Source organism: Haliotis asinina, chromosome 14 (assembly GCF_037392515.1).
Source record: "Haliotis asinina isolate JCU_RB_2024 chromosome 14, JCU_Hal_asi_v2, whole genome shotgun sequence".
NCBI classification, from domain to species: Eukaryota; Metazoa; Mollusca; class Gastropoda; order Lepetellida; family Haliotidae; genus Haliotis; species Haliotis asinina.
In genome coordinates this window covers 15258327-15279724 of record NC_090293.1, presented here as the reverse complement: position 1 = coordinate 15279724, position 21398 = coordinate 15258327, and the positions used below count along the sequence as shown (strand labels likewise).

Sequence of the window (21398 nt, the reverse complement as noted above, 5' to 3'; positions counted from 1 at the left end):
TTCTCTTCATAGCCTTTTTTCATTAAAAATTTCCTAATTATTTAAGTATTTTTGTATCCTTATTTATTTTGACTAGCACATTTCATTTGGGGGTAGTCACTTTTAAAACTTCCTAGCCCGGTCTGCTAGTGATCCTGAACAATTATTTCCTACACTGCTCAGAAGTGGTGTAAACGAAACACTAATGAAGTGGTGTAAACGAAACACTAATGAAGTGGTGTAAACGAAACACTAATGAAGTTGTTATACTTAGCAGATGGTCTTTGTTTTGTACTGAGAAGTTTGCACATTTACCGTTTCAAACCAATCTTTCATATGTTACGAGTATGTATTTCCTGTGTATTTTGTTATTAATTCAGTATTAATTATTATTGGGTCACAATGTTTAGTGTTTTGAATAGTAAATATTATGGGTCACATTTCGTTTTAATATCTGGTCAACACTTTTAGCATTCTGGCATTCCGGAATTTACCTGCTCCTAGTTTTCAATGTTTCACTTCCCGAATACTGCTTCGAGACCATTCTACACTGTTGACGATGTTAGTTTGTGCCCGAACTTTCGGGAAGTGGCTTAGTTTATATAAATATGCTGGTTGCCGTGTGGAGGGCGACACCCACACTGACATTCATTTATATCTGCTGGATTTACTTCTCTGCCACTTGAAATCCTGTCAACATTATCTACTGTTGCACCGATCGCTTTGTTTACATTTTGCCGTAGCTGTTCCCTCTCACATCAAGACTTTGGTGAGTTTGATATATTGTATTTTTGTGACCCACTGACTTAGATTTTGTCTCTCTTGAAATGTATTTGTAATCAGCATTGATATATTGACTTGTGACTCTGTATATCTCGCTCTCTTGGTTTAACAATATATTATTTGAACGTAAACAACTTGTCTTGTTCTGTTTTGCTGGTTTACAAGGGGATTTGTTAAATAGTTTGTCACGGTAAATTCTTAACCGTAACACATATTTTATGGGACAGGCGCAATAGTCCAGTCATAATCATATACAACCATGTTAAATGCAAACTCAGCGTCTGCCCCACAGAATTGAACGGCAATGTATACCCTGGTACTGTTCCACTGTTTTTTCCAGGAGAGAGAGAGGGAGGAGGGAGGGAGAGAGAGAGAGAGGTGTGTGTGTGCGTGTGTAAAGATATATTCAGAGTATCTGTATTCATTCATATGAGAGACTTTGAAATTGAAAACCAAGCTAAATCAATGACTTGCTGGCTGATTTCTGTGAGCGGGTGAGTGAGTTAATGGGAGAATTTAGTTTACGCCTCACTCAGCAATATTCCAGCTATATGGCGGCGGTCTGTTAATACTGGCGTATGAACCAGACAATCCAGTGATCAAGAGCATCTGCGGAACTGGAATACTATGACATGTGTCAACCAGCTTTGCAAAATGAAGACAATAACGTTTGCAATCATGGAAGGAACCTTTAAACACGAATGGGAGCACGTCGCTCTTGTGTATGGAACTCAACAATCAGTTTATTTCTACATTGTATTTGGAATCAAACTGACCCAGAAGTACAAAAGGTGAACATTTATATAGGATTTAACATATAATACAGTGTATGCCTCACCCACAATAGCATATGTTAGATTATCGCCCTCGTCGCGGTCCGTCACAGAGTAAACTCCACCAACGACTGTTCCGATTGGCTGTTCCTCGAGAATAGCGATGGTGCCGGTTGTCTGGATGAATGGTATTTCGTCATTGATGTTTACAACATTCAGAGTAAGTGTTGTATCTTTACCGTCTCCAGACCTAGGGCGAAGAGTCGTTACGATAGTAATAATTAAAATGTGAACAGCACTTCGGGTCATGCACAGGCAAACTGTACCGTAAATAGGATTGCGCAACAAAGAATAAATGAGGACTGGTAATTTTTGTCTCTGTTGCGCAACTCTGCAGTTTGCATGTGGTTCACGTATGGGGAAAAGATGTGGCGATCGCAAACCATTCACCATAGTCTTGAAGAAACTGGTTTTCGCCCTGTTAGTGGGCACTTTGATTGGGGAGAATCAGCCTCTAACAATCCTTACTGCACAGTGTGTATTATATTCCTTGCAAAACATGCACAATCTATTGGTACGGTTAATATCCATAGTTTAAATAGCCATACTGTAAAGTCCCAGGGATTCTAAAGTTTATCTGGACTACACAATCCACTGACTCATATGATGAGGATCGAACTACGCAAATGACATGCGACGTTAGGCATTACCCACTGAGGCACCTCTCGAAGTTTATGAGAGGCAAGGTTGAGAAGACCTGATCACGTATTGGTTACATTTTGCTTTCGTTTTCAGTCATAAAAAACTAATATTGTGTACAGACGTGTACTTACGTTATGAGCAAGGTGTAAAGTCGCTCCTTCTCATAATCCAGTGTCCCGTTTAGGATTAGCGTGGTCCCATTCATCCAAAACAGACTGTTACTGACCTTGAAAGGTTCAGCCTTGACGTCAGATCCTTGTAACGTGTGAATTACGTCCCCGATAGTGGCGTTCTCGAAAACATTGACGGCATCAGTTCTCTGAGTTACAGTTGGGGAATTATCATAACTGCTTGCTATTACTATTCTCTGTGCTCCTTCAACTGATTTAGATGGGGATCCGTTGTCCCTGGCAACAACGACGACATTATACACAGTTCCACCTTTAGACTTCAAAATGGCCGCCGTTCTAAGTATTCCAGAAGTTGCATCAAGGACGAAAATATCGGACGAATTGACGTAAGTATCTGTAAAACAAACATTTGGAGGAGTTCCCAAGGTAAGTGATATACGTATTTAAATTACGATTGCACTTATGATTCTTTAAAAGCTGATAACCAACGGATGTTCTACTATTTATTTGTTATTTAACGCAGCATTCCGCAATATTCCAACTATATGGCGGCGACCTATAGAAATCGACTCTGGACCAGACATTCCAGTGATCGACTGAGGTAACGAGAATGTTCTCAGGTCATAACTAAATACAGGATTACAGGATTATAAGAATGGACGTCCCCAGAAAACTAGGCTCGTGGTATAAGGGCACTCAAGACATCAGATCGATGTCGACGTGGTTGATTGTATGCAGCCGTATCCCCTGGGATCGATGCTTATGATACAGCAATATTTACAGACCACAGTCACCAAACTGGAATATTATCAATGTTAACACACATATTATATTTTGAAACGCGTTGAAGATTGGCCGTGTGAATGAGTGAGTGAGTGGCCGGGGACACCAGAAAAGAGACTTGGCACTGTGTATCCATGTGCGGAATCGAACTGGGGTAACCACACGGCTACCCCACCGCCAGGTTTGAAGATCCCAGTACAAGAAATACGTTCAATATAAGAACACAAGAACCCCGAAAAAAAATTGAAGTCAAAACATTTATTACACAGGAATCTCGTTTCCTCCCGGTTGAGTTTCGTCGCATTGCTCATCATAGTACAATAACCAGTCCAGAATCTTTAGACCAACTCTTTCTGGTAATTTCAACTGGATATATAATATGAATCAGTTGCATTTGTATAACTCTACTCTCCTTCTAATCCTGGCAAACACGTCGTGGAGAATACTCTGTCGAACAGGGGGCTCTAACAAACGGGAATTGGGACGGTACTAAGAACTGTGTGAGATGAACATATTAATGTCCTATGTAAAAAGGTATTAAAAAGAGCAAAGGTTCACCTGTGGTGACAGATTTCAAGACGTAGTTGATGACGCCATCTTGTCCAGCGTCCGCATCCTCCGCGTTATACACAGTGACAACAGAACCGAGAGCCACGTCGTCATACACTGTGACGTTGACAAAGGTGGAGTTGTACATTATGGTTGGTGACACCCATTTAGGCTCGAACTCATTAACTGGGGAAATCTGCGTACACAACGTGAAAACACACAACTATTAATGTGATGTGGATATGGACTCATTTTGAATATAATGAAACATTATTTTTCAAATCTTAAAAACAAGTGTCAATAGACAGACTATTTCTTAATGTCACGCAGTTTAGTGAGTTTCATTTTAAACCGCTTTTAGCAATAGGTCAACGATCACCTTTAGAAAGATGCCAGAAATATTTCGGAGCTGTACACTAAAAATGGATTCAAACATCTTTCCCTAGGAATCGAATCCAAGTCATTGGTGTGATAAGCAAACATTGTTACCAATACCTACCATCGCGCGTTCAGCTTTGCAGGTGAGTGGGGGTTAAAGTAGTGATTTTGCAATCCAGCATAACCACAGAAAACTCCAAGTAGCTGCATAAATTAGGCTTATTGTGTCAGTGACGGGATTGTCTGGTCCAGACAGGAACATTTACAGACACCCCTCATTTTGTTGGAATCTTACTGAAACAATATGCTAAGATGCAACACACTACAGAAGCTTACCTTAACTGTTATCAGCACTGTTGAGGTGAGCTGAACGTAACCTCCTGGGTTGTCAGTCAGGAGGACCTTGAGGACCCTGGAACTATCTGGGGCGACCGATTCGAAATCTGTCACATTGTTCCCCGTGTACAAACTCAGATCTGATGAGACGACGTAGTCACTGAAAATGCCGTTACTGACGAGTTTGCTGGTGAAATTGCCAAGCTGATTGTCATCTAGGTCCGAACACTGGAGAGTCAGTAGTAGCTTCCCTGCAGACGACATATCACATTGTCACTGTTCTTCTTCGAAAAAAACACACATAAACATGTAATGCTTGAACAGCTTTTCTTGCACGACCCAAAGCGGATTTTGACTTGATATTCAATCATCTTGGGTAACTGTAAGGATTGTACAACTGGAAACGTTGTTAATGGGGAAGTTATTCGTCGTTAGAAGAGTCACTGAGAGGACAGCGAGCAACACAGCTTCGTTTTGTGACAGGTTCTGACTCACTACTTTGGGATGCAGGTTTTATTTGGTCAGCTTTAGATGACGGAACGTGTAAAGACGCGCGAAGAGAGCATGGAAACATGGTAGGCCGATTTACTGTCGAAGACAACAGATTGCCCACTTCACTATATTGAGCATCAGGAAGACGTGAATTATTGTTCACACTCTGTACTTTTTTGTGTCCAGACATTGCATGATATGCGTGGGAGCCACATTATTGTCCTGCAACTTTTGAATCAAATATGTAGCGAGTACTGTGATTAGATAGTAATGAATACGATCCTACCTGGGGATGTGTTTTCTGGGACATCTACAATATAGTCAGACTGGGAGCACATGGGACTATTGTCGTTCAGGTCAATGATCGCGATATTAAAGGTGACCCAGTCCTCTTGTCCAGCAGAGTCATTGACGGTCAAGGTCACGCGGTCAAGGACATGAGTTCCGTTGTCATAATCGACAAATTTCTGCAACTTCATCTCCCCTGTTGCTGTGTCTATAGAGAAGTACTCGGCATCATCACCTGCAGCACCATGAAGAATATCTACCGTTAGAAAAAAACCACTGATACCATGGAAGTAGGTGTTATGTTCTGTATTGAAGTTGGCTGGTCTTCACGATCAGTGAAGTAGAGCTGGCATTCTCATATGTAACCGTTTTGAATGGTGATACAGTTCAATGATCCAATCAATTGTTCATATCGAGATTAAAGAAGAGGGAAAAGAGGTGAGGAAAAATTATTAAAACAATCTTTTTGAAAAAAAAATCATTAATCTTGAGATGATGAAATTCAGGAAGCCTGGACATGTAACGTTGATATCTTGACCAATCATTCAAGGAATTTTAAGTGATGAAACAAAATGAATTTCCTTAGCCAATGAAATCGACAATTGGTACCTTAAACAATATAGCATTTCTTTTACCATAATTAACAATAAGGAATCGCGTTAAAGTCTGCCTTGAGGAACCATGCTTGTCATAAGAGGCGACTATCTGGATCGGGTTCTCAGACTCGCTGACTTGGTTGACACATGGCATCGGTTCGCAATTGCTCAGATGGATGCTAGTGCTTTTGATCACTGGATTATCTGATCCAGACTCCGTAGTTTATAAACCGCCGCCATATAATTGGACTACTGCTGTGGGCGACGTTAAACAACAGACAGAAATAAATAATTACAAAAGGCTTCTGACAGTATATTTTATGTTACCACTGAGTCTGAATAAAAGCGGTGGACTCCCGCCTTCCACGGACTGAAACAAGGGGACCACTGTTCCAATAGGTCGTTCCTCCATCAACGTCGGTGACGACAGTGCTCGTATTTTGGGAGCTGCAACCCCTTCCACGTTGTTCTTTATGACATTTATAGTAAACGACGATGATGTTGTAAACTTGCCGTCTGTAGCGCTGTAACCAAGGACTAAATTTAATTATGAAATACTAGCATATTCCATAATCTTGACACACTGGAAATGAGGTTAAATCCCACAAAAATGGACTACTAAGACTAGCATTTCATAACTGGGGTTAGTTGTATACGTTCGGCTAAGTGTAAGACTGATGGGGTAGCCTAATGGTGAAATGAGTCCAAGACCCGGGCACGGTGCCCCACACAGGTACAATGTGTGAAGCCCATTTTCGGTGTTTCTGTCCGTGCTATTGCTGGATGATTGCTACAAGCGGGGGTAGGTGGGGTTTGGGGGGTAGGGTTTGGGGGGTTGTGGCGGGAACTTGTTTTGTCCGTCTGTTACCCCGTTAAGATTAGAGTTGGAATTGATCTTCAGTAACCCATGCTTGTCATGAGAGACAACTTACGGGATCGGCCAGCCAGGCACGCTGACATACTCATGTTGTTGATCACTGGTTTGTTGTTATAGACCCGATTATTAACAACTGCCGTCGTATAGCCTGGAATTTTGCGTACTTACCATTTTTATGAATATGTATAGTCGTGGCTGTGTCTCAGAGAGTCGTGCGCGCGTGTGTAAGTGTGTTTGAGTGTGTGTGTGTGTGAGTGTGTGTGTGTGTGTGTGTGTGTGTGAGTGTGTGTGTGCGTGTGTGTGTGTGAGAGAGAGAGAGAGTGGGGGGTGTTGGGGGACTATTCACGGACCGCCTCCATACTTGTGGAATATTGTTGAGGGCGGCGTAAAACTAAACTCATTCACTCACCACTCAATATTACAGCTATAAGCTCCCGTTACCTCACTGTGAACATTTTCTTGTTGTCTGTTCCAAAGTCCAGTTTCTTCGACAGAGTCAGAATTGATCCAGAAAACCTGAAAAGATTTCCCGTGACAGAAAACGTCACTGCATCGCCATCTTTATCATCGGCATTGAACGCAGACACCAACGACGACATTGCTGCATTCTCATTGACATCCACCCTCGGCGGGAAGTTTTGAATAACAGGCGGGTACTCATTTACAGGGATCAGAGTGAGATTCATTTGGCTTTGTACCTCCTTGCTTGGTGATCCGCCATCTTTAACCTTGTACTTAATGACGTAATAGCTAACGCCACCAGTAGATATGTCACTGTCAAGGACGGCAGTGGTCCGTAGCTCTCCTGTCGTTGAGGACATTTCAAATCTGCTCGTAGCGTCTTTTGAAGAATCTACAAAAATCCCCCAAAGAAGTGAGACAATATTTCGCGTGACCCAAAACAGTTTTGCTATTTAATGATGATATTGCTGAAAACTTCCGAGGCCCTTGGAAAGTCTCAATTATTGTTCTTAGCTTAATCAAACACCATCGAAACCATCATTATCTCAAGTATAAAGGAATATTTCACGTTTCCTTAGTAATACTCCATTTATATAACGACAGTGCGGCGAAGCCAGACTATCAATTACTGTAGCAGCATTTTATCATGACGGAAAATGAGTTTCACTGAGCTACCATGCTGCAGCTTAGCATGAAAAACCAGTCAGACACATTGTACTGACTCCGAGCAGACCAGTCCTTGTTTTACCCATTAATGCCGTGGGGGCTGCAGGGAACTGCAAGTACCATAATTTGACGTCTTCTGTTATGAAACAACCAGGTATTGAACTCACGAGCTTCCGCTCTCCGGGCGGACGTTCTTATCACTACACCACTGAAATCATACTGGGACATACATGACATTGTGTTTTTTTGACGAAATCAGGTTTTAAGTTCATACAATGCCGGGTACACAGTTTGTGTTTCTTACTCCATGCAGCACTGCCCCTCAGTCAACAATACAAATATAGGACGGCGCTATGTCCAGTCAAATAGAACCTCCTTGAGTGCTGCTAGTGGCGCTAAATTGAATTATTGTTCTCATGTGTAGCTGATCCGTTAAGGGCCAGGGTAGAATAGACGTTCTTGTCGCCTTCTTGCTTGTCGTAAGAGGCGACTACCGGTATCGGGTGGTCAAGCCTGGTTGACACATGTCATCGGTTCCCAATTGCGCAGATCGATGCTCATGCCGTCGATCACTGGATTATCTGCTCTGCCGCCATATAGCTTGAATATTGCTGAGTGCGACGTTAAACTCGCATGCTCGTGTGGATCTGAATTACAAACCGTCAACAACACTAATGAGGCTGTACGTGATCACTCCGTCCACCCCAATGTCGCCGTCGGTGGCGGTGACATCCAGGACAAGGGAACCAATGCTGATATCCTCCTTCACCTCCAGGTTTAAAGTTTCATTGTGGATGACGGGTTGAAACTCATTTACAGGCTCGATCTAAAATCAAATAAAAACATTAAGAGCGTTTGTTTACCACTTGATGTCAACACCCAGAAACTTAATGGGACAAAGAAGTTGCAGGTACCGTCTGAAACAAAACTAAGACGTTGTTTTATTGATCTCATTGACTGGTAGGGACTGAACCATGAACTCATTAAACGGGCACATTTTAAGGTTGTACCACACCGTCATGTGATGTATGTATTAGCATATTCAGGTACGCGCATGCCTTGTCTGTGCTGTCTGTGTATGAACAATCAACACAGCAATGTATGTAGTTTAACTGATGTTACCAAGTGGCTCTTTGTTTTCCGTCTTCTGTGGTGATGTCTTCAATGTTTAGAGTGACATGTTAGTATCCTGACGCAGAATTTGATTACCGTTCATACAGCATGTGGTATTTACAAGAACTTGAAATATGTCCAAAAGGTGCTTGACTCTAATAATGTACACGTTTGGTGTGGTCTAAAACCTGGTGGCTGTCGTTATATTACTGAATACACCCGAGCTAAAATTAACGTACTGTAACCCATGCTTGTCGAATGAGGCGACTGACGGGATCGGGTGGTCAGACTCGCTGACTGGGTTGACACATGTCATCCTATACCACTTGCGTAGATCGATGGCCATGTTGTTGATCTGAATTGTCTGGTCCAGAATTGGATTATTTACAGACCGCCGCCATATAGCTGGCCTATTACTGGATGTGTCGTTAAACAAGAAAAAAACATAATACTTTTCATGTGAAGTATGGCATGTTCCTGAAACTTATCACCTGTACAAATACCGTCGCTTGACTGGTAAATCTGGGAAATTCATCTGACTGGTCAACGGCATTTAAGGTCAGCGTGATGTAACTGTCCACATCAGACAAACTGTCGTAATCAATGTCCGAGCCTTTGACAAACAGCGAGTTGTTGCTAAGACTAAACCATCGGTTATCGTCATTCGCCAGAGATATAACACACATTCCGTTACGGCCTGCGTCATCGTCATGGCAGGTAATCGTCAAGACAGAACCTTCAAAGACAAAGTAAAACAAGGTGTGTTGTCTGGTATGGGTAAAACTGCTATTGTAAGATCGAACCTGGTCCATTGCGGTTGAAGATGTGAGCAAAACGCCTTGGGCACTAATATTCAGCAATGTTGACGTCGCACCCTGATGGCTTTGTGACAACCGATCCCCATACAGATGTTGCCATAACTGTGGCCTTTATAGACTTATAGAATTACTTATAGAATTTTATAGAATTACTTATAGAATTTTATAGAATTACTTATAGAATTTTATAGAATTTTATAGAATTTTATAGAATTACTTATAGAATTTTATAGAATTTTATAGAATTACGCTCTAAGGGATTCATATTTTACATACACAATTAAAGCAACAAAAATACTCGACAGTTGAATTATAACATTGATCATCTTTATTAAAGCTTAGTTTAGATTTACCATCTGTTGAATTTTCTTTGACCGAAACTTTGTATATGCTTTGACTGAAAGTTGGCACATTGTCGTTGATGTCGGTAATGGTGATGTTGATAGTGTTGCTGATGACGCGGTTTAAGTTGTCAGTGACGGCTATTGTGACGTCCCTGATAACGGCGAGTCCGTTACCACCATCCCGATTAATCCGTTGTTTGACGGTCACTTCTCCCGTCCTGTAATCCATCTCCAGCACGCCAGTTCCGTTACCTGTGTACGTAAAATAATGTATATTAAAGTACCCTGTGACACTAGACGTCTCACCAATGTACATAACGTGGTAGGTTAGCCCAGTAATTAAAGCGTGGGCTCGTCACGCGGTAGGGTCGGGTGCGATTCCCCACGATGTGTACAATGAGTGCGATGTGTGATGCCCATTTCTGTTGTCCACAGTCATGATATTGCTAAAAGCAGCGTAAAATCAAAATCACTCACTCACGGGAATAGTTCTTCTTGGAGGACAACCTTTGGGCAAATCTGTACAGTTCAGAGATATGTTTTAAAGTTGACGAAAGTACAATTCCAAATCAATATAAAACTCATCTACAGCGAGCAATGGCCAATACGGCAACCGAAACAATTCGTCCGCTCTCTTTGTTTGTCATGAGATCTACCACTCGATATTCACCACTTAGCGTGTACTGCAGTGTGGAACCGCCGTCACTCTTCACTGTTAACATCCCTCCAAGCACCGTCCCAATCGGTGTCTCCTCGGCTATTGTAAACGTTTTGACAAAGGATACGGACGCCTCATCGACGTTGACAGTGGTGACTTGCACCAGATAGCTGTAGTCGACACTGTATTTTCCATCGCTGGCTCTGACAAAGTAGATCCGTTTATACACCAGGAAGTGGGAATAACTATATAAGTAAGTAAATAAGCAAGGAAGGAAGGAATCAAGCAAACAAGCTATAGTGCAAACAAACAAACAAACAAACGAGAGGGCGAACATGCTGACTGGAGTTACACGTTTTGGAACTAGCTAAAATTAGTACATGGTTTCAAAGGGAATCCATTCTTATCGAAGATTACTTTCCTTGTGATACAAGCTTATATATGAACCAGTAGGAGCATGGTCTATTCTGGTAAGATTATATTATAGCTGGGTGGTTATCAGAGGTAACCTTTGGGGGAAGTGATCACGGTAGTGAAGTGGTGTTGAAACCGAGATCAACTATTAAACGCCATGCTTATCTGTCGTGACGAGGTTTGAAAATCAAATTATTTATAGACATTGTAAAATTTTACATTATTCCAGTGCGATTCATGTCTCTCATGTTTGAGTTGAAGTTTACAGAACTGACAAACATTACCTATGTGAAGATGATTAAAGATTTAGGTTTCGAAGTTTGGAGCCCTGAAATGGCGTATGCATTAGTTGCCGAAAACATGCATATAACATTTATCTCTTGAGAAACATTAATGGTCTTCTGTCACACTGAATCAGCTTGTGTCTAGACATCGTTCCCTGAACAACCAGACCTAACCCTGGCCCGACTATTTTTGAATATCCAAATTCTGACAGTCACAAAGATACACCATTGATAACCATTACATCCAACCATCAGCAACTAACCGTATGACCACTGTTGGACATGATCCAGGTATGTCCTTCACTGCCGTCTTCAAAACCAGCGTCGAATTTCTGAATTCAACAACATCGCCGCCTTCAATGATGGTGAGTGTGACGTCATCGCCATCGATGTCAGAGGTGGGTATCAAGAGCAGGTCGTCACCAACTGTTGCGTTCTCCAGTACACGAACAGCACGAACTGGTGACGTCACTTGTGGTAGGTTGTCATTGGAGTTGAGAACTAATATCTTGACCTTGCCCTTTATGACACGTGGTACGTTACCCATGTCGGTGACGCTGACGGATAGCTCGTAGACGTTCTGTCCGCCAGTGGCAGCGTCACTGTCAAGGTAGCCAGAGACTCTCAGCGCTCCGGTATCGTCGTCCAAGGTAAATGTGTTCACTATCGATGACCCTGTAATGAAATTATGATCTTTTACCATTTAAAATATCAATATATGTTGTGAGGGAAAGGCATTTGTTCCAAGTTATATCTTTGTCAATATACTACTGTAGTTGGTCTGTTGTTGTTCATAACATTTTAACTTACGCCGCGCTTAACAACATTCTAGCAGTGTCGCCGCGAAGGATGTTTAACATGGTCTTTACACATTGATGCCTGAATAGTATCCGCATGTTGTAACCTCATTGAAGGCTGATGTCTATAACCTCCACACGATCGTGATGAACATTCCATTGCCATCACGAAGGACTAGGTGCACTAGAAACTGACTTCTTTAATGCACGTATTCCTATTTCATTACCGACACAAACGTTAATGTCTATATTGTATAACCGCCATGACGGATGGTATGCACATGACCTATACTTCATCAAAATTAATATGCACATTCTGTAGCCTCCATTAACGTTGATATTATAAGGGTAACGCTATTGTCGAGAGCATTATCATTTGCAGAAGCCCGAGGTCTTTCATTAACTGCCCGACGAAGGAGGCTTGATAATGGCCCGTCGTCAAGCATTTTGCGGGCATTATCAAGTTACAGAGGCCCGCTCATTTCTGATAACGTGCGGTCATTTTATTGATAATTCTATCCATTTTAGCTATAAGTACATGATATCAACTTCAGAGTGGTTGATATGCACATTAAGCAACCTCTAGAGTACTCATGCTTTACTTTCTGTCCAGACAATGTACATGCTTCAACATACACTTATATGGTATACTTGCAGATGTTCCATAACGGAATCGTTACCCAGATAGCAGAAAGGCCGACTGAAACATGTTAAGATCAAGAAAATGTCCAATGATTCCCAGACTAATAAAGAACCTTACCGTTGTCAACAACGTGGTAAGCCAGTTGCCCGTCTTTGCCCTTGTCTGCGTCAGCAGCGGTCAGTCTGATAACCTCGGTGCCAACAGTGACGTTCTCGTACAAGGTGATGTTGGGGAAGTAGCCCATCTCATCCACTGGCGTTGACCACTGGGGTGGGAATTCATTTACTGGTTGCACCTAAACGCAAGATACAATAGAAGTTCTTGAAATATATTCTGTATGGCAAGGATCAATGACAAAACAATGTGTGCATCAGTTGCATTAGCAGTGAACAATTGTGCGAATACATGAGGAAATAGTACTAAATACTGAGTAAATAATCTTGTTTAGGGAAGATTTTATTTTGTTATTTTCTTATGAGTCATGGTGGAGCCTTAATAACGCTTGTATTTTCGAAATTACTGGTTAACAGTATTATCAAAAACAAATAAGCTTCGTGTGTACCTGTTCAGTCACAAGTTGTAATAATAATGTGTTTTATGCACTTATGAGAAAAGACTAATAATCAGTCATATTTTGCTTACCGCAACTACCACAACTGCCGTCCCAGTCATCGTCCCTCCCTGCGTCGTTATCGTCAGCGTGTAGGTATAGTCAATGTCGGCGAGGTTCTCGTAGTCGAGGTTGCTCCCGTCCACTGAGAGTTGACTGTCGGTCAGGTTGAACAAGGATCCAGGGTCACCGTCGACGATGTTGAGTTGTAGAGTCTTCTCAGAGGCGACGTCAGAGTCCGAGACAGTGAGGTTTAGAATATTCACTGTAATTGGATGATAATACGTTACAATCTTAATACAAATACAAGACTCTTCCTCCAATATGTTTGTTATTAATTATGGATGGCCGTGCCTACATTTCAATAAATAAATCAGCATATGTGATGTCTTATTTAAGGGTTAGTTTTACAAGCCTACCATGTGCAAATATGGACAATACTTTAACTTATGACAGCAATATATATATAATTATATTCCTCATCATATATATATAGACACACACACACACACACACACAACAGATTTTCATACGATATGAAATAGATATGACATCATGTCTAATAGCCAATTAATCCTATCATCAGCTGAGCAGAACAGAAGAACAGAGTCTTCAAAGTATAACTAAAATGAAATATAAATGAGGTCATTATTGAAAGAGAGGTCAAACACTCTAAATATCCGATATGTGCAAATTGATTTTGTGCAATTTGCAAAAAACCAAACAAACAAACAAAAAAAACCCCGAAATTACAACATGTTTTACTTCATGTTTGTGTGTGTCTTGACAAGACAACAGGAACATTTGATAATTTGCTGACCAAATATTTTCGATTGATCGGTTGTAATCGACCAATGTTAATTATTAGATGTTAATTAGTTGCCAACACTAGTGTTTACACCAACTGAAAATTTGTACTGGTAGAGTATTCATACATATCTATTTGACCTCAATTCGATACATCCAACACAATGACCTCACCAAAGGAAGAATTTTCATCAATAGTGGAATAGTAATATATCTGCGAGAACACCGGAGGATTGTCGTCAATGTCAAGTATTGTCACATTGAAGTACTGAGTAGCTGTGGCTCCCGAGGAGTCGGTGACTGTCATGGACAAGTTTGTCAGCTGGGTGACCCCCGCGGTGCCATCACGGTCAATCCGCATGGCAATCTGCAGCTGATTCGTAGATGGATCAAAGCTGAAATAGTCACAGTCGTTGCCTGTGAAGAAAGATGTCTGCAGTTAGTGGGTGATCAAATATACCTTTCAGTCCAGAGCCGTTTGTTTGGTAATCGTGTATACGACCCTGGCCCGAGTTTTAATATCGGTAGTGACTTTTATGATTATGTTGTATAATCTCCCCAAATCCGAACCACTATCATATTCTTCCTTGAAAGATACGACTCTTAACAACTGAAATATTGAGACATACAATTTAACGCCACTTGTGACATTAGCATGATTTTCTTTTTTTTTTCATGCCACACAAAAGCGATTCTCTTTCGTATTTCACGTATATTTCACATAACTGATTATCCCTATCAACGATTGAGAAGGTCATTATTCACACTATACATTTATTAATGACAAAGGGATTGACTAAAAGTGCTGACTGATTTGCTGGAGTGATTCAAAATTCGAAAGTCTAACACCGATATCACAGGTACGATATACCCGATCACCTACTTAAATATTTCGATGGCTTGAAGAAAGGAGAAAAGTTTTTGTGCTTACTTTCTCGAAAAAACATTTTTCCAAGAAATTTACTCAAAAATAACGATCAACTGTAAAGGTAAAAGTCGAGTCATAAGCAAGGAATTCCATATGCAAGAAATCCCCTATCCCTGCTCATCACCCATAAACTTGCACTGAAGAGAACAATGACGTCACTTGACAATACAGTGACGTCATCAAGCACTGGATTCTGCCATAAGTAGCTTTGTTGCAACAGTATTACAATCGCCGGTTTGTATTAAAGGATGTACATTTTCCAAGTATCTTCGCCATCGCTGTTTTATAACTGATGATTCCCCATGATCTTGTGAATGCCATTTTGACAAACCTTCCAGGCTGTAGGTGAAGTTGTCGTTCTGGTCACTATCAAAGACAGTGAAGATACCCCCTAGCGTCGTGTTAATTGCCAGTTCTTCCTGGATGGTGACCGGCTCAAGAATAGTCAGAACTGGAGCTTCATCAATGACGTCAGTAATATAAACCGTCATCGTCACGTTCGTGGCGAACACTCCATCATCGGCGCTGGAATATTGAGTTCATACTCTTTGCAATAAGTCAGTTCCTTAAGTACCTTTACAATACAACATTTTCGGGGCAACTGAAGTACAAGGATGTGTTGAGAAGGGACTAAATGTCGAGTGAGTACGTGTGTGAGTCGGTCAGTGAGGGCGTTTGGTTTAGTTTACTTTTTTCCCACTTATGATACGGCTTGCAAGCTAGGTATTGGATGAAAACCCAAGACGGACGTTTGGGTTATTGTTGTTTACCTCTTTTGGTAAATTTATGATCTCACCTATGGCGCTCACAATTTTAATCAAATGATGTGATCCCAAACGGAGGCAACTCAACTCAGATACTTAGATACTTAATACTACCTACACCCCACTCTATCTGCTATTGTAACAGCCATAAAATGCCCGAGTCCCATTTTGGGATTTGAACCACAGACTTCTGATCAAAAACGGACTCCTTGTCCACATGACCAAAGAGGTTAACCCCGTCACTGATAACATAAAGATTCCACGTGAGGTATGACTCTGGGCAGCGTTACACTATGATCTACATTACGTTGAACAGTAAACTGACATTTAGGCTCTGAATGACGTTGTGTCTTCGTACAGCTATCTGCTAAACTCTTTCAGAAGGTGACGTTCAAAGTACCGACGTTGTACTCACTTTAATATAACATTATACATCGTTCTTTCTTCGTAATTGAATTTTTGGAGCACACGTAGGCTTCCGTTAGCCACTTGGAAGAAAGCAGCATCTCCACCAACAATAAAAAACGTCACATCATCACCGTCAATATCTGTCTCGGATGTAAAGTTTAAGATGACGTCACCAACTGGCATATCCTCAGGTACAGTGACAATACCACTGGGTGTATCAAGTGTCGGTGGATTATCATTAACGTTCAGGAGTAAGATGGTCACATTCTTCTCAACAGAACGAGCAGGATTACCACCATCTATAGCTTGGATAGTCAAGATGTAGTATTCAACGCCACCTGTTGCTTTGTCACGGTCAAGGTTATCTGACACGCGTACGTCACCGGATAAGGCGTCAATAGAAAATGGGGAATTATCACTCATCCTTTTATCTGCAACGGAAATAGTTCAGTCTCACTAAATAATGTTCTGGCATTCCATGAACAACAAGATATTGTGGAAGAGTTGAGATTTACGATTTATTGGCCCATATTAGTCTGGGACACTGCCTTCATACATTTTATCCATGGATGGAATTGTGACAAGCGTATACTTGAATTACAAGTGCACCTAACCTCATCTTTAATCTCTACACATATACATATTTACATGAGTGACTGCCCCAAGCAACTGAACCAAAACAAGAGACTGTGTTCAACAAACATTGCTGTTTTAGTGGTGTTTGTTCCTCGTAAAATGTAAACAAGACATTAGTGCATTTAATAGATATTCAAGAAATATACGATTCGAAAAACAAATGCAGGATTCTTTTTGTAGTACAGCAGCTCGCAAATTTGACATTATTTTCCCTTTCAGGTATATTCAGCAATATACGTTGTTTATGTACCGATTTTCTCCCGTATTTTTGCACCCGCTTCTTGTGACCTGACGCATCTACCTAACGTCATATGTGGCTGGTAAGGGCCAATTGCAAGCAAATCGCATCATAAAGTACGTACCTGAGGCTGTATATCGAATGGTGTACGTTACAAGGCCGTCTTTGCCTGCATCCTCATCAGTTGCACCTACCGACATCACAAGCGTACCTCGTGTAGCATTTTCAAACACATAGATACGTGATAAAAATTTATTCTGGGGATCTGTGCCCGTTTGAAGTCCATTCGTTGATGTCTCAGTTTTAGCCATTGATGTCTCAAGTACGTTACTGACGTTCCCAGCTCCCGGTGATGTCGCTAGTTGTGTTGTGACTGCAGCGGATCCAGACAGAGTCGTGGTCATTGTTGTCGTGAGATTCTCTTGTACTGAGGTCCCCGCTATAGTCATTGTTGTTCCAGAGGTGGTCGTTGCACTGTCGGTGGCTTCCCATTTAGGAGGGTATTCATTAACTGATATAACCTAGGGTAGAAACGCGGAATTATAACCTCTTGCATTTTCATGTGCAGTAATATATTCTCCTCAGTACAGACACTTCATAATGTGGATACGAATGATAGCGATACGTCATAATATCAAGTATCCAAAATATTCAAACATCGAGTGATATTATTCCAAATGATTACATAAAAACGGTGACAACATTCAATTGTTAACTACCTCGCTATAATCACACTTTACAACAGATATGAGAACGGTTCTACAATTGGATTATCGACACTGACCTCTACGATGACCAGAGTGGCTGCAGTCTTGGGGTTGACACCACCAGAAGCAGCTGTAGCCTTCAGTGTGAGGATGTACTTGAAGTCCTGGTCCTGGAGACTCTCGTAGTCCACGTTGCCCGACACGGTCAGCTCCAGCCCTCGGACACTGAACACGTTGCCAGCGTCTCCGGACACGATCGAGACGTTAAACTGACCGTTTTCCCCGGTGTCCGAGTCAGTGCAGTTCAATTGTAGCAGTGACACTGGAACAACCAACACTTAGACTAAAATGCTCGTTACGGTTTGAAATATACGAATGATATGCCGCAACTGAATTTGAAGAAAGTGCCATATTATGTATAATGATACCTGTATCAAGGAATTGTTCTAAATTATATGTGTCGGTGTGTGAGCGAGCTGTAACACCACAGATGTTCTACCCCAATTTTCTGTAAGAGGAAGAAACGTTAGTTCATCGTTGTAGTTCAACATGACCGCCAGTGAAACAGGGTTTTTTTTCAACTGCCGACTGTCAACTGGCAGTTAAAATAATCAGCGTCAAAACGTCGCCAACTGACAATAGCAACACTTTGACAATAACGATGGTGGTCAGGACGAAGACGAGGAACGACAGTCGCTCCACTAGCTGTAATCCAACTGTGTAGCCTCATTGCAAGAAACTATACTGATAATTTATACAGTTAAATAAGAATTTGAAATGTTTGGGGGCACACGTGCTCCGAAACAGTCTTAGCATTGGTATGTACGTGTTTGCATGATCAGGCTGTCAGGGTTAATTGAAACGTAAATACTTCAAACTGCATGTTATCTACAGGAAGGCCGCAAATGACGAAAGTGGGAGACCCATGCCACTTTGTAAAGCCTAACTGACTGGGCAGTGTCACCTACAAGGCAGTGCCATATACGATTTACATTAATGGCAAAGAGATCCTGAGACGCTGAAGATCAAATGGCAGGAGATGATGTCAGGCGAACATAACCTATACCTATCTAAGTTTGTCTCGATCCAAACTACAAAATATATATACATATTAACATATTGCAACGGCACTACATGTCAATTAGATGTCCGTTTGATGTAACGCACAAGCACACAATCAAACTGTTGTTGTGCATGGTAATATATTTCATATCATAGGATATGTATATTGCGCACACATCCAGGCAACTAGTGCTTGCTATAGGCACTGATATATAAATTTATTTCCCTCAATGATTGGATGTCAGTATCAACGGCATATCATATTATCAGTTTGAACTCCCTGGTGAGTATACAACTCTTGCTACATCAAAGTGCATCGAGCTATTTGCCTCCTAACGAGGTACCCATTTACAGCTGGGAGGACTGGGACACACAGTCACAGTGCTTTGTCCAAGTTTACTGCACGTTGCTGTACAAACGTACACACTAGTCACTTCGGCAAATACATTTCTGGACCTAACGTTACCATTAGGTGTGTTCTCTTTGACGCTGGTCGTATACAACGTGGAGGAAAATGTGGGGAAGTTGTCGTCCACGTCGACGATGGTCAAGTTGAGTTGCTGTGACGCGTTGAGTCCGGATTGGTCCACGACAGTAAGGGTCAGCTGGTCAAGGTAAGGGTAGGGGAAGGACTCGAGGTCAAGTCGTCCACGCACCTGGAACTCCCCTGTAGTGTTGTCCACACTCAGGTAGCTGCTATGATTACCTGATCAGTGGTAATAATAAAGAAAAATATATCTGTGTATATATAAAGTGAGGATTTTAGAACCATCAAATATGTAATGAGGTATTTGTAGTTCAATATGTGATCTGTTGTGGAGTTTAATTTCAGGGTCATGATTATTTTGGGCGACGTGCAAGTTACCTGTGTACACCTGGGTGTGTGCGTTAATCCTGTTACCCGCATTAAAATCGGCTTTCAGCACACCATGTGTGTCGCAAGAGGAGAATATCGATATCAGGTAGCCTGGCTCGCTGATTTGGCTGACGCATGTCATCGCATCCCTGCTGCGTAGACCGATGCTCATGCTGTTGATCACTAGATTGCATGGCTCGGACTCGAGTAATTATAGTTAGAATACTACGGGGTGCGTTAATCCACAGCAAAAACATCATTAATCCTCATACAGGATTTATTCAGAAGTGTTCCGTTTTCTGAGGTCTGTGGGATCGATAGGTTAGGTTCGCTGACTTGGTTGACACATGTCATGCTGAAAAGGACCCGTAAAGGTTTGGCTTAGAATAGGCCTTCAGTAACCCATGTTTACAGTAAATGGCGACTATGCTTTTCATAAGAGGCGACTAACGGGATCGACCGCCATATAGCTGGAATATCGCTGAGCGTGGCGTAAAACTCACTTACTCAGTTCTGACGTCGGTCAGTGCATTAAGTAGACAGGACCAGACAATCTATTGGTTGACATTATGAGCATCGATCTACTCAACTGGGATACAATGACATGTGTCAACCAAGTCAGTGAGTCTAACCACCCGCTTCTGTTTTGATGACGGATCTTGTGTGATGATAATTATGACCGTTTACCTGACAAGGAATACTTCAGCACATCCCCTTTGTCTAGATCGGTGACTCGGACTACTCCGCCGATCACAGTGCCGACCGGAAGTTCTTCAACGATCAGTACAGGGGCTAGTGTCTCGATATTGGGCGGTTCATCTATGACGTCGCTCACGTTAAGAAGAAGACTCTCATTGACGCTAAAATCACCATCACTCATGCTGAAGAGAAAAGTTTTCAGGACAATTGTGCGAAATTGAGCATGGCAATAATTTCAAACACGTCAAGGTTCTATATACTCCGATTATACTTCGTGCCGTATTAATTTAACTAAAACATGTATAGGGAACGCACATCTTACTTGTCCGCCATATCCTAATGCATAATCCACTTAAGATAGCTGGGAAGAGGACTTTTTGACCGGCACGCGTAAAAGCTATTTTCTTTAGAAAATATCAGTGAAATTAAACCGGACATGGAAATGACATCGAAGCACTATTGTGTCCCTTATTACCTTTTCAGTTATTCTACATTAGTAAAATCATAGATGTGCTTTTGCCATATGAATGTGTCAGAAAAGATTTAACAGTTTGTCTATTTCCGCTGACACTGTAATGGAAAACAAGTATCAATTCGCACAGTTGATACATGAGATCTGAAAAGGTTTCTCATGTACGTTTTGATGCATTTGTTTCTTAAATTGAGAACAGCAATGTGAAAATGATAAATAGAATTCATGACTCTTGTTTTTAATACGGGAACCTTCCCTCGTCTTTTTCCCGTTAATCTGCCCAGACAAAATGCACGACAAATAGAGATCAATCTTTGTTTGAATGATGCACCCTATAACAAAAAC

General features: G+C 41.5%; 1 protein-coding gene across 1 annotated transcript in view; it reads right to left on the bottom strand.

Moving 5' to 3' along the window:
- The window catches only part of LOC137260656 (protocadherin Fat 4-like), a 71329-nt gene that overhangs the window by 16798 nt on the left and 33133 nt on the right, over window positions 1-21398 (bottom strand). The window contains exons 19-39 of the mRNA XM_067798255.1: window positions 20570-20763; window positions 19493-19732; window positions 18042-18286; window positions 17382-17778; window positions 16391-16814; window positions 15543-15736; window positions 14458-14700; window positions 13509-13741; window positions 12984-13131; window positions 11690-12101; window positions 10741-10931; window positions 10080-10322; window positions 9412-9644; window positions 8456-8621; window positions 7109-7520; window positions 6118-6314; window positions 5193-5429; window positions 4415-4665; window positions 3710-3896; window positions 2369-2762; window positions 1601-1785 (exon numbers count right to left, since the gene is read on the bottom strand). Coding sequence (XP_067654356.1) covers window positions 1601-1785; window positions 2369-2762; window positions 3710-3896; window positions 4415-4665; window positions 5193-5429; window positions 6118-6314; window positions 7109-7520; window positions 8456-8621; window positions 9412-9644; window positions 10080-10322; window positions 10741-10931; window positions 11690-12101; window positions 12984-13131; window positions 13509-13741; window positions 14458-14700; window positions 15543-15736; window positions 16391-16814; window positions 17382-17778; window positions 18042-18286; window positions 19493-19732; window positions 20570-20763 — 5426 coding nt within the window. The remainder of the gene's footprint in view (window positions 1-1600; window positions 1786-2368; window positions 2763-3709; window positions 3897-4414; window positions 4666-5192; window positions 5430-6117; window positions 6315-7108; window positions 7521-8455; window positions 8622-9411; window positions 9645-10079; window positions 10323-10740; window positions 10932-11689; window positions 12102-12983; window positions 13132-13508; window positions 13742-14457; window positions 14701-15542; window positions 15737-16390; window positions 16815-17381; window positions 17779-18041; window positions 18287-19492; window positions 19733-20569; window positions 20764-21398) is intronic.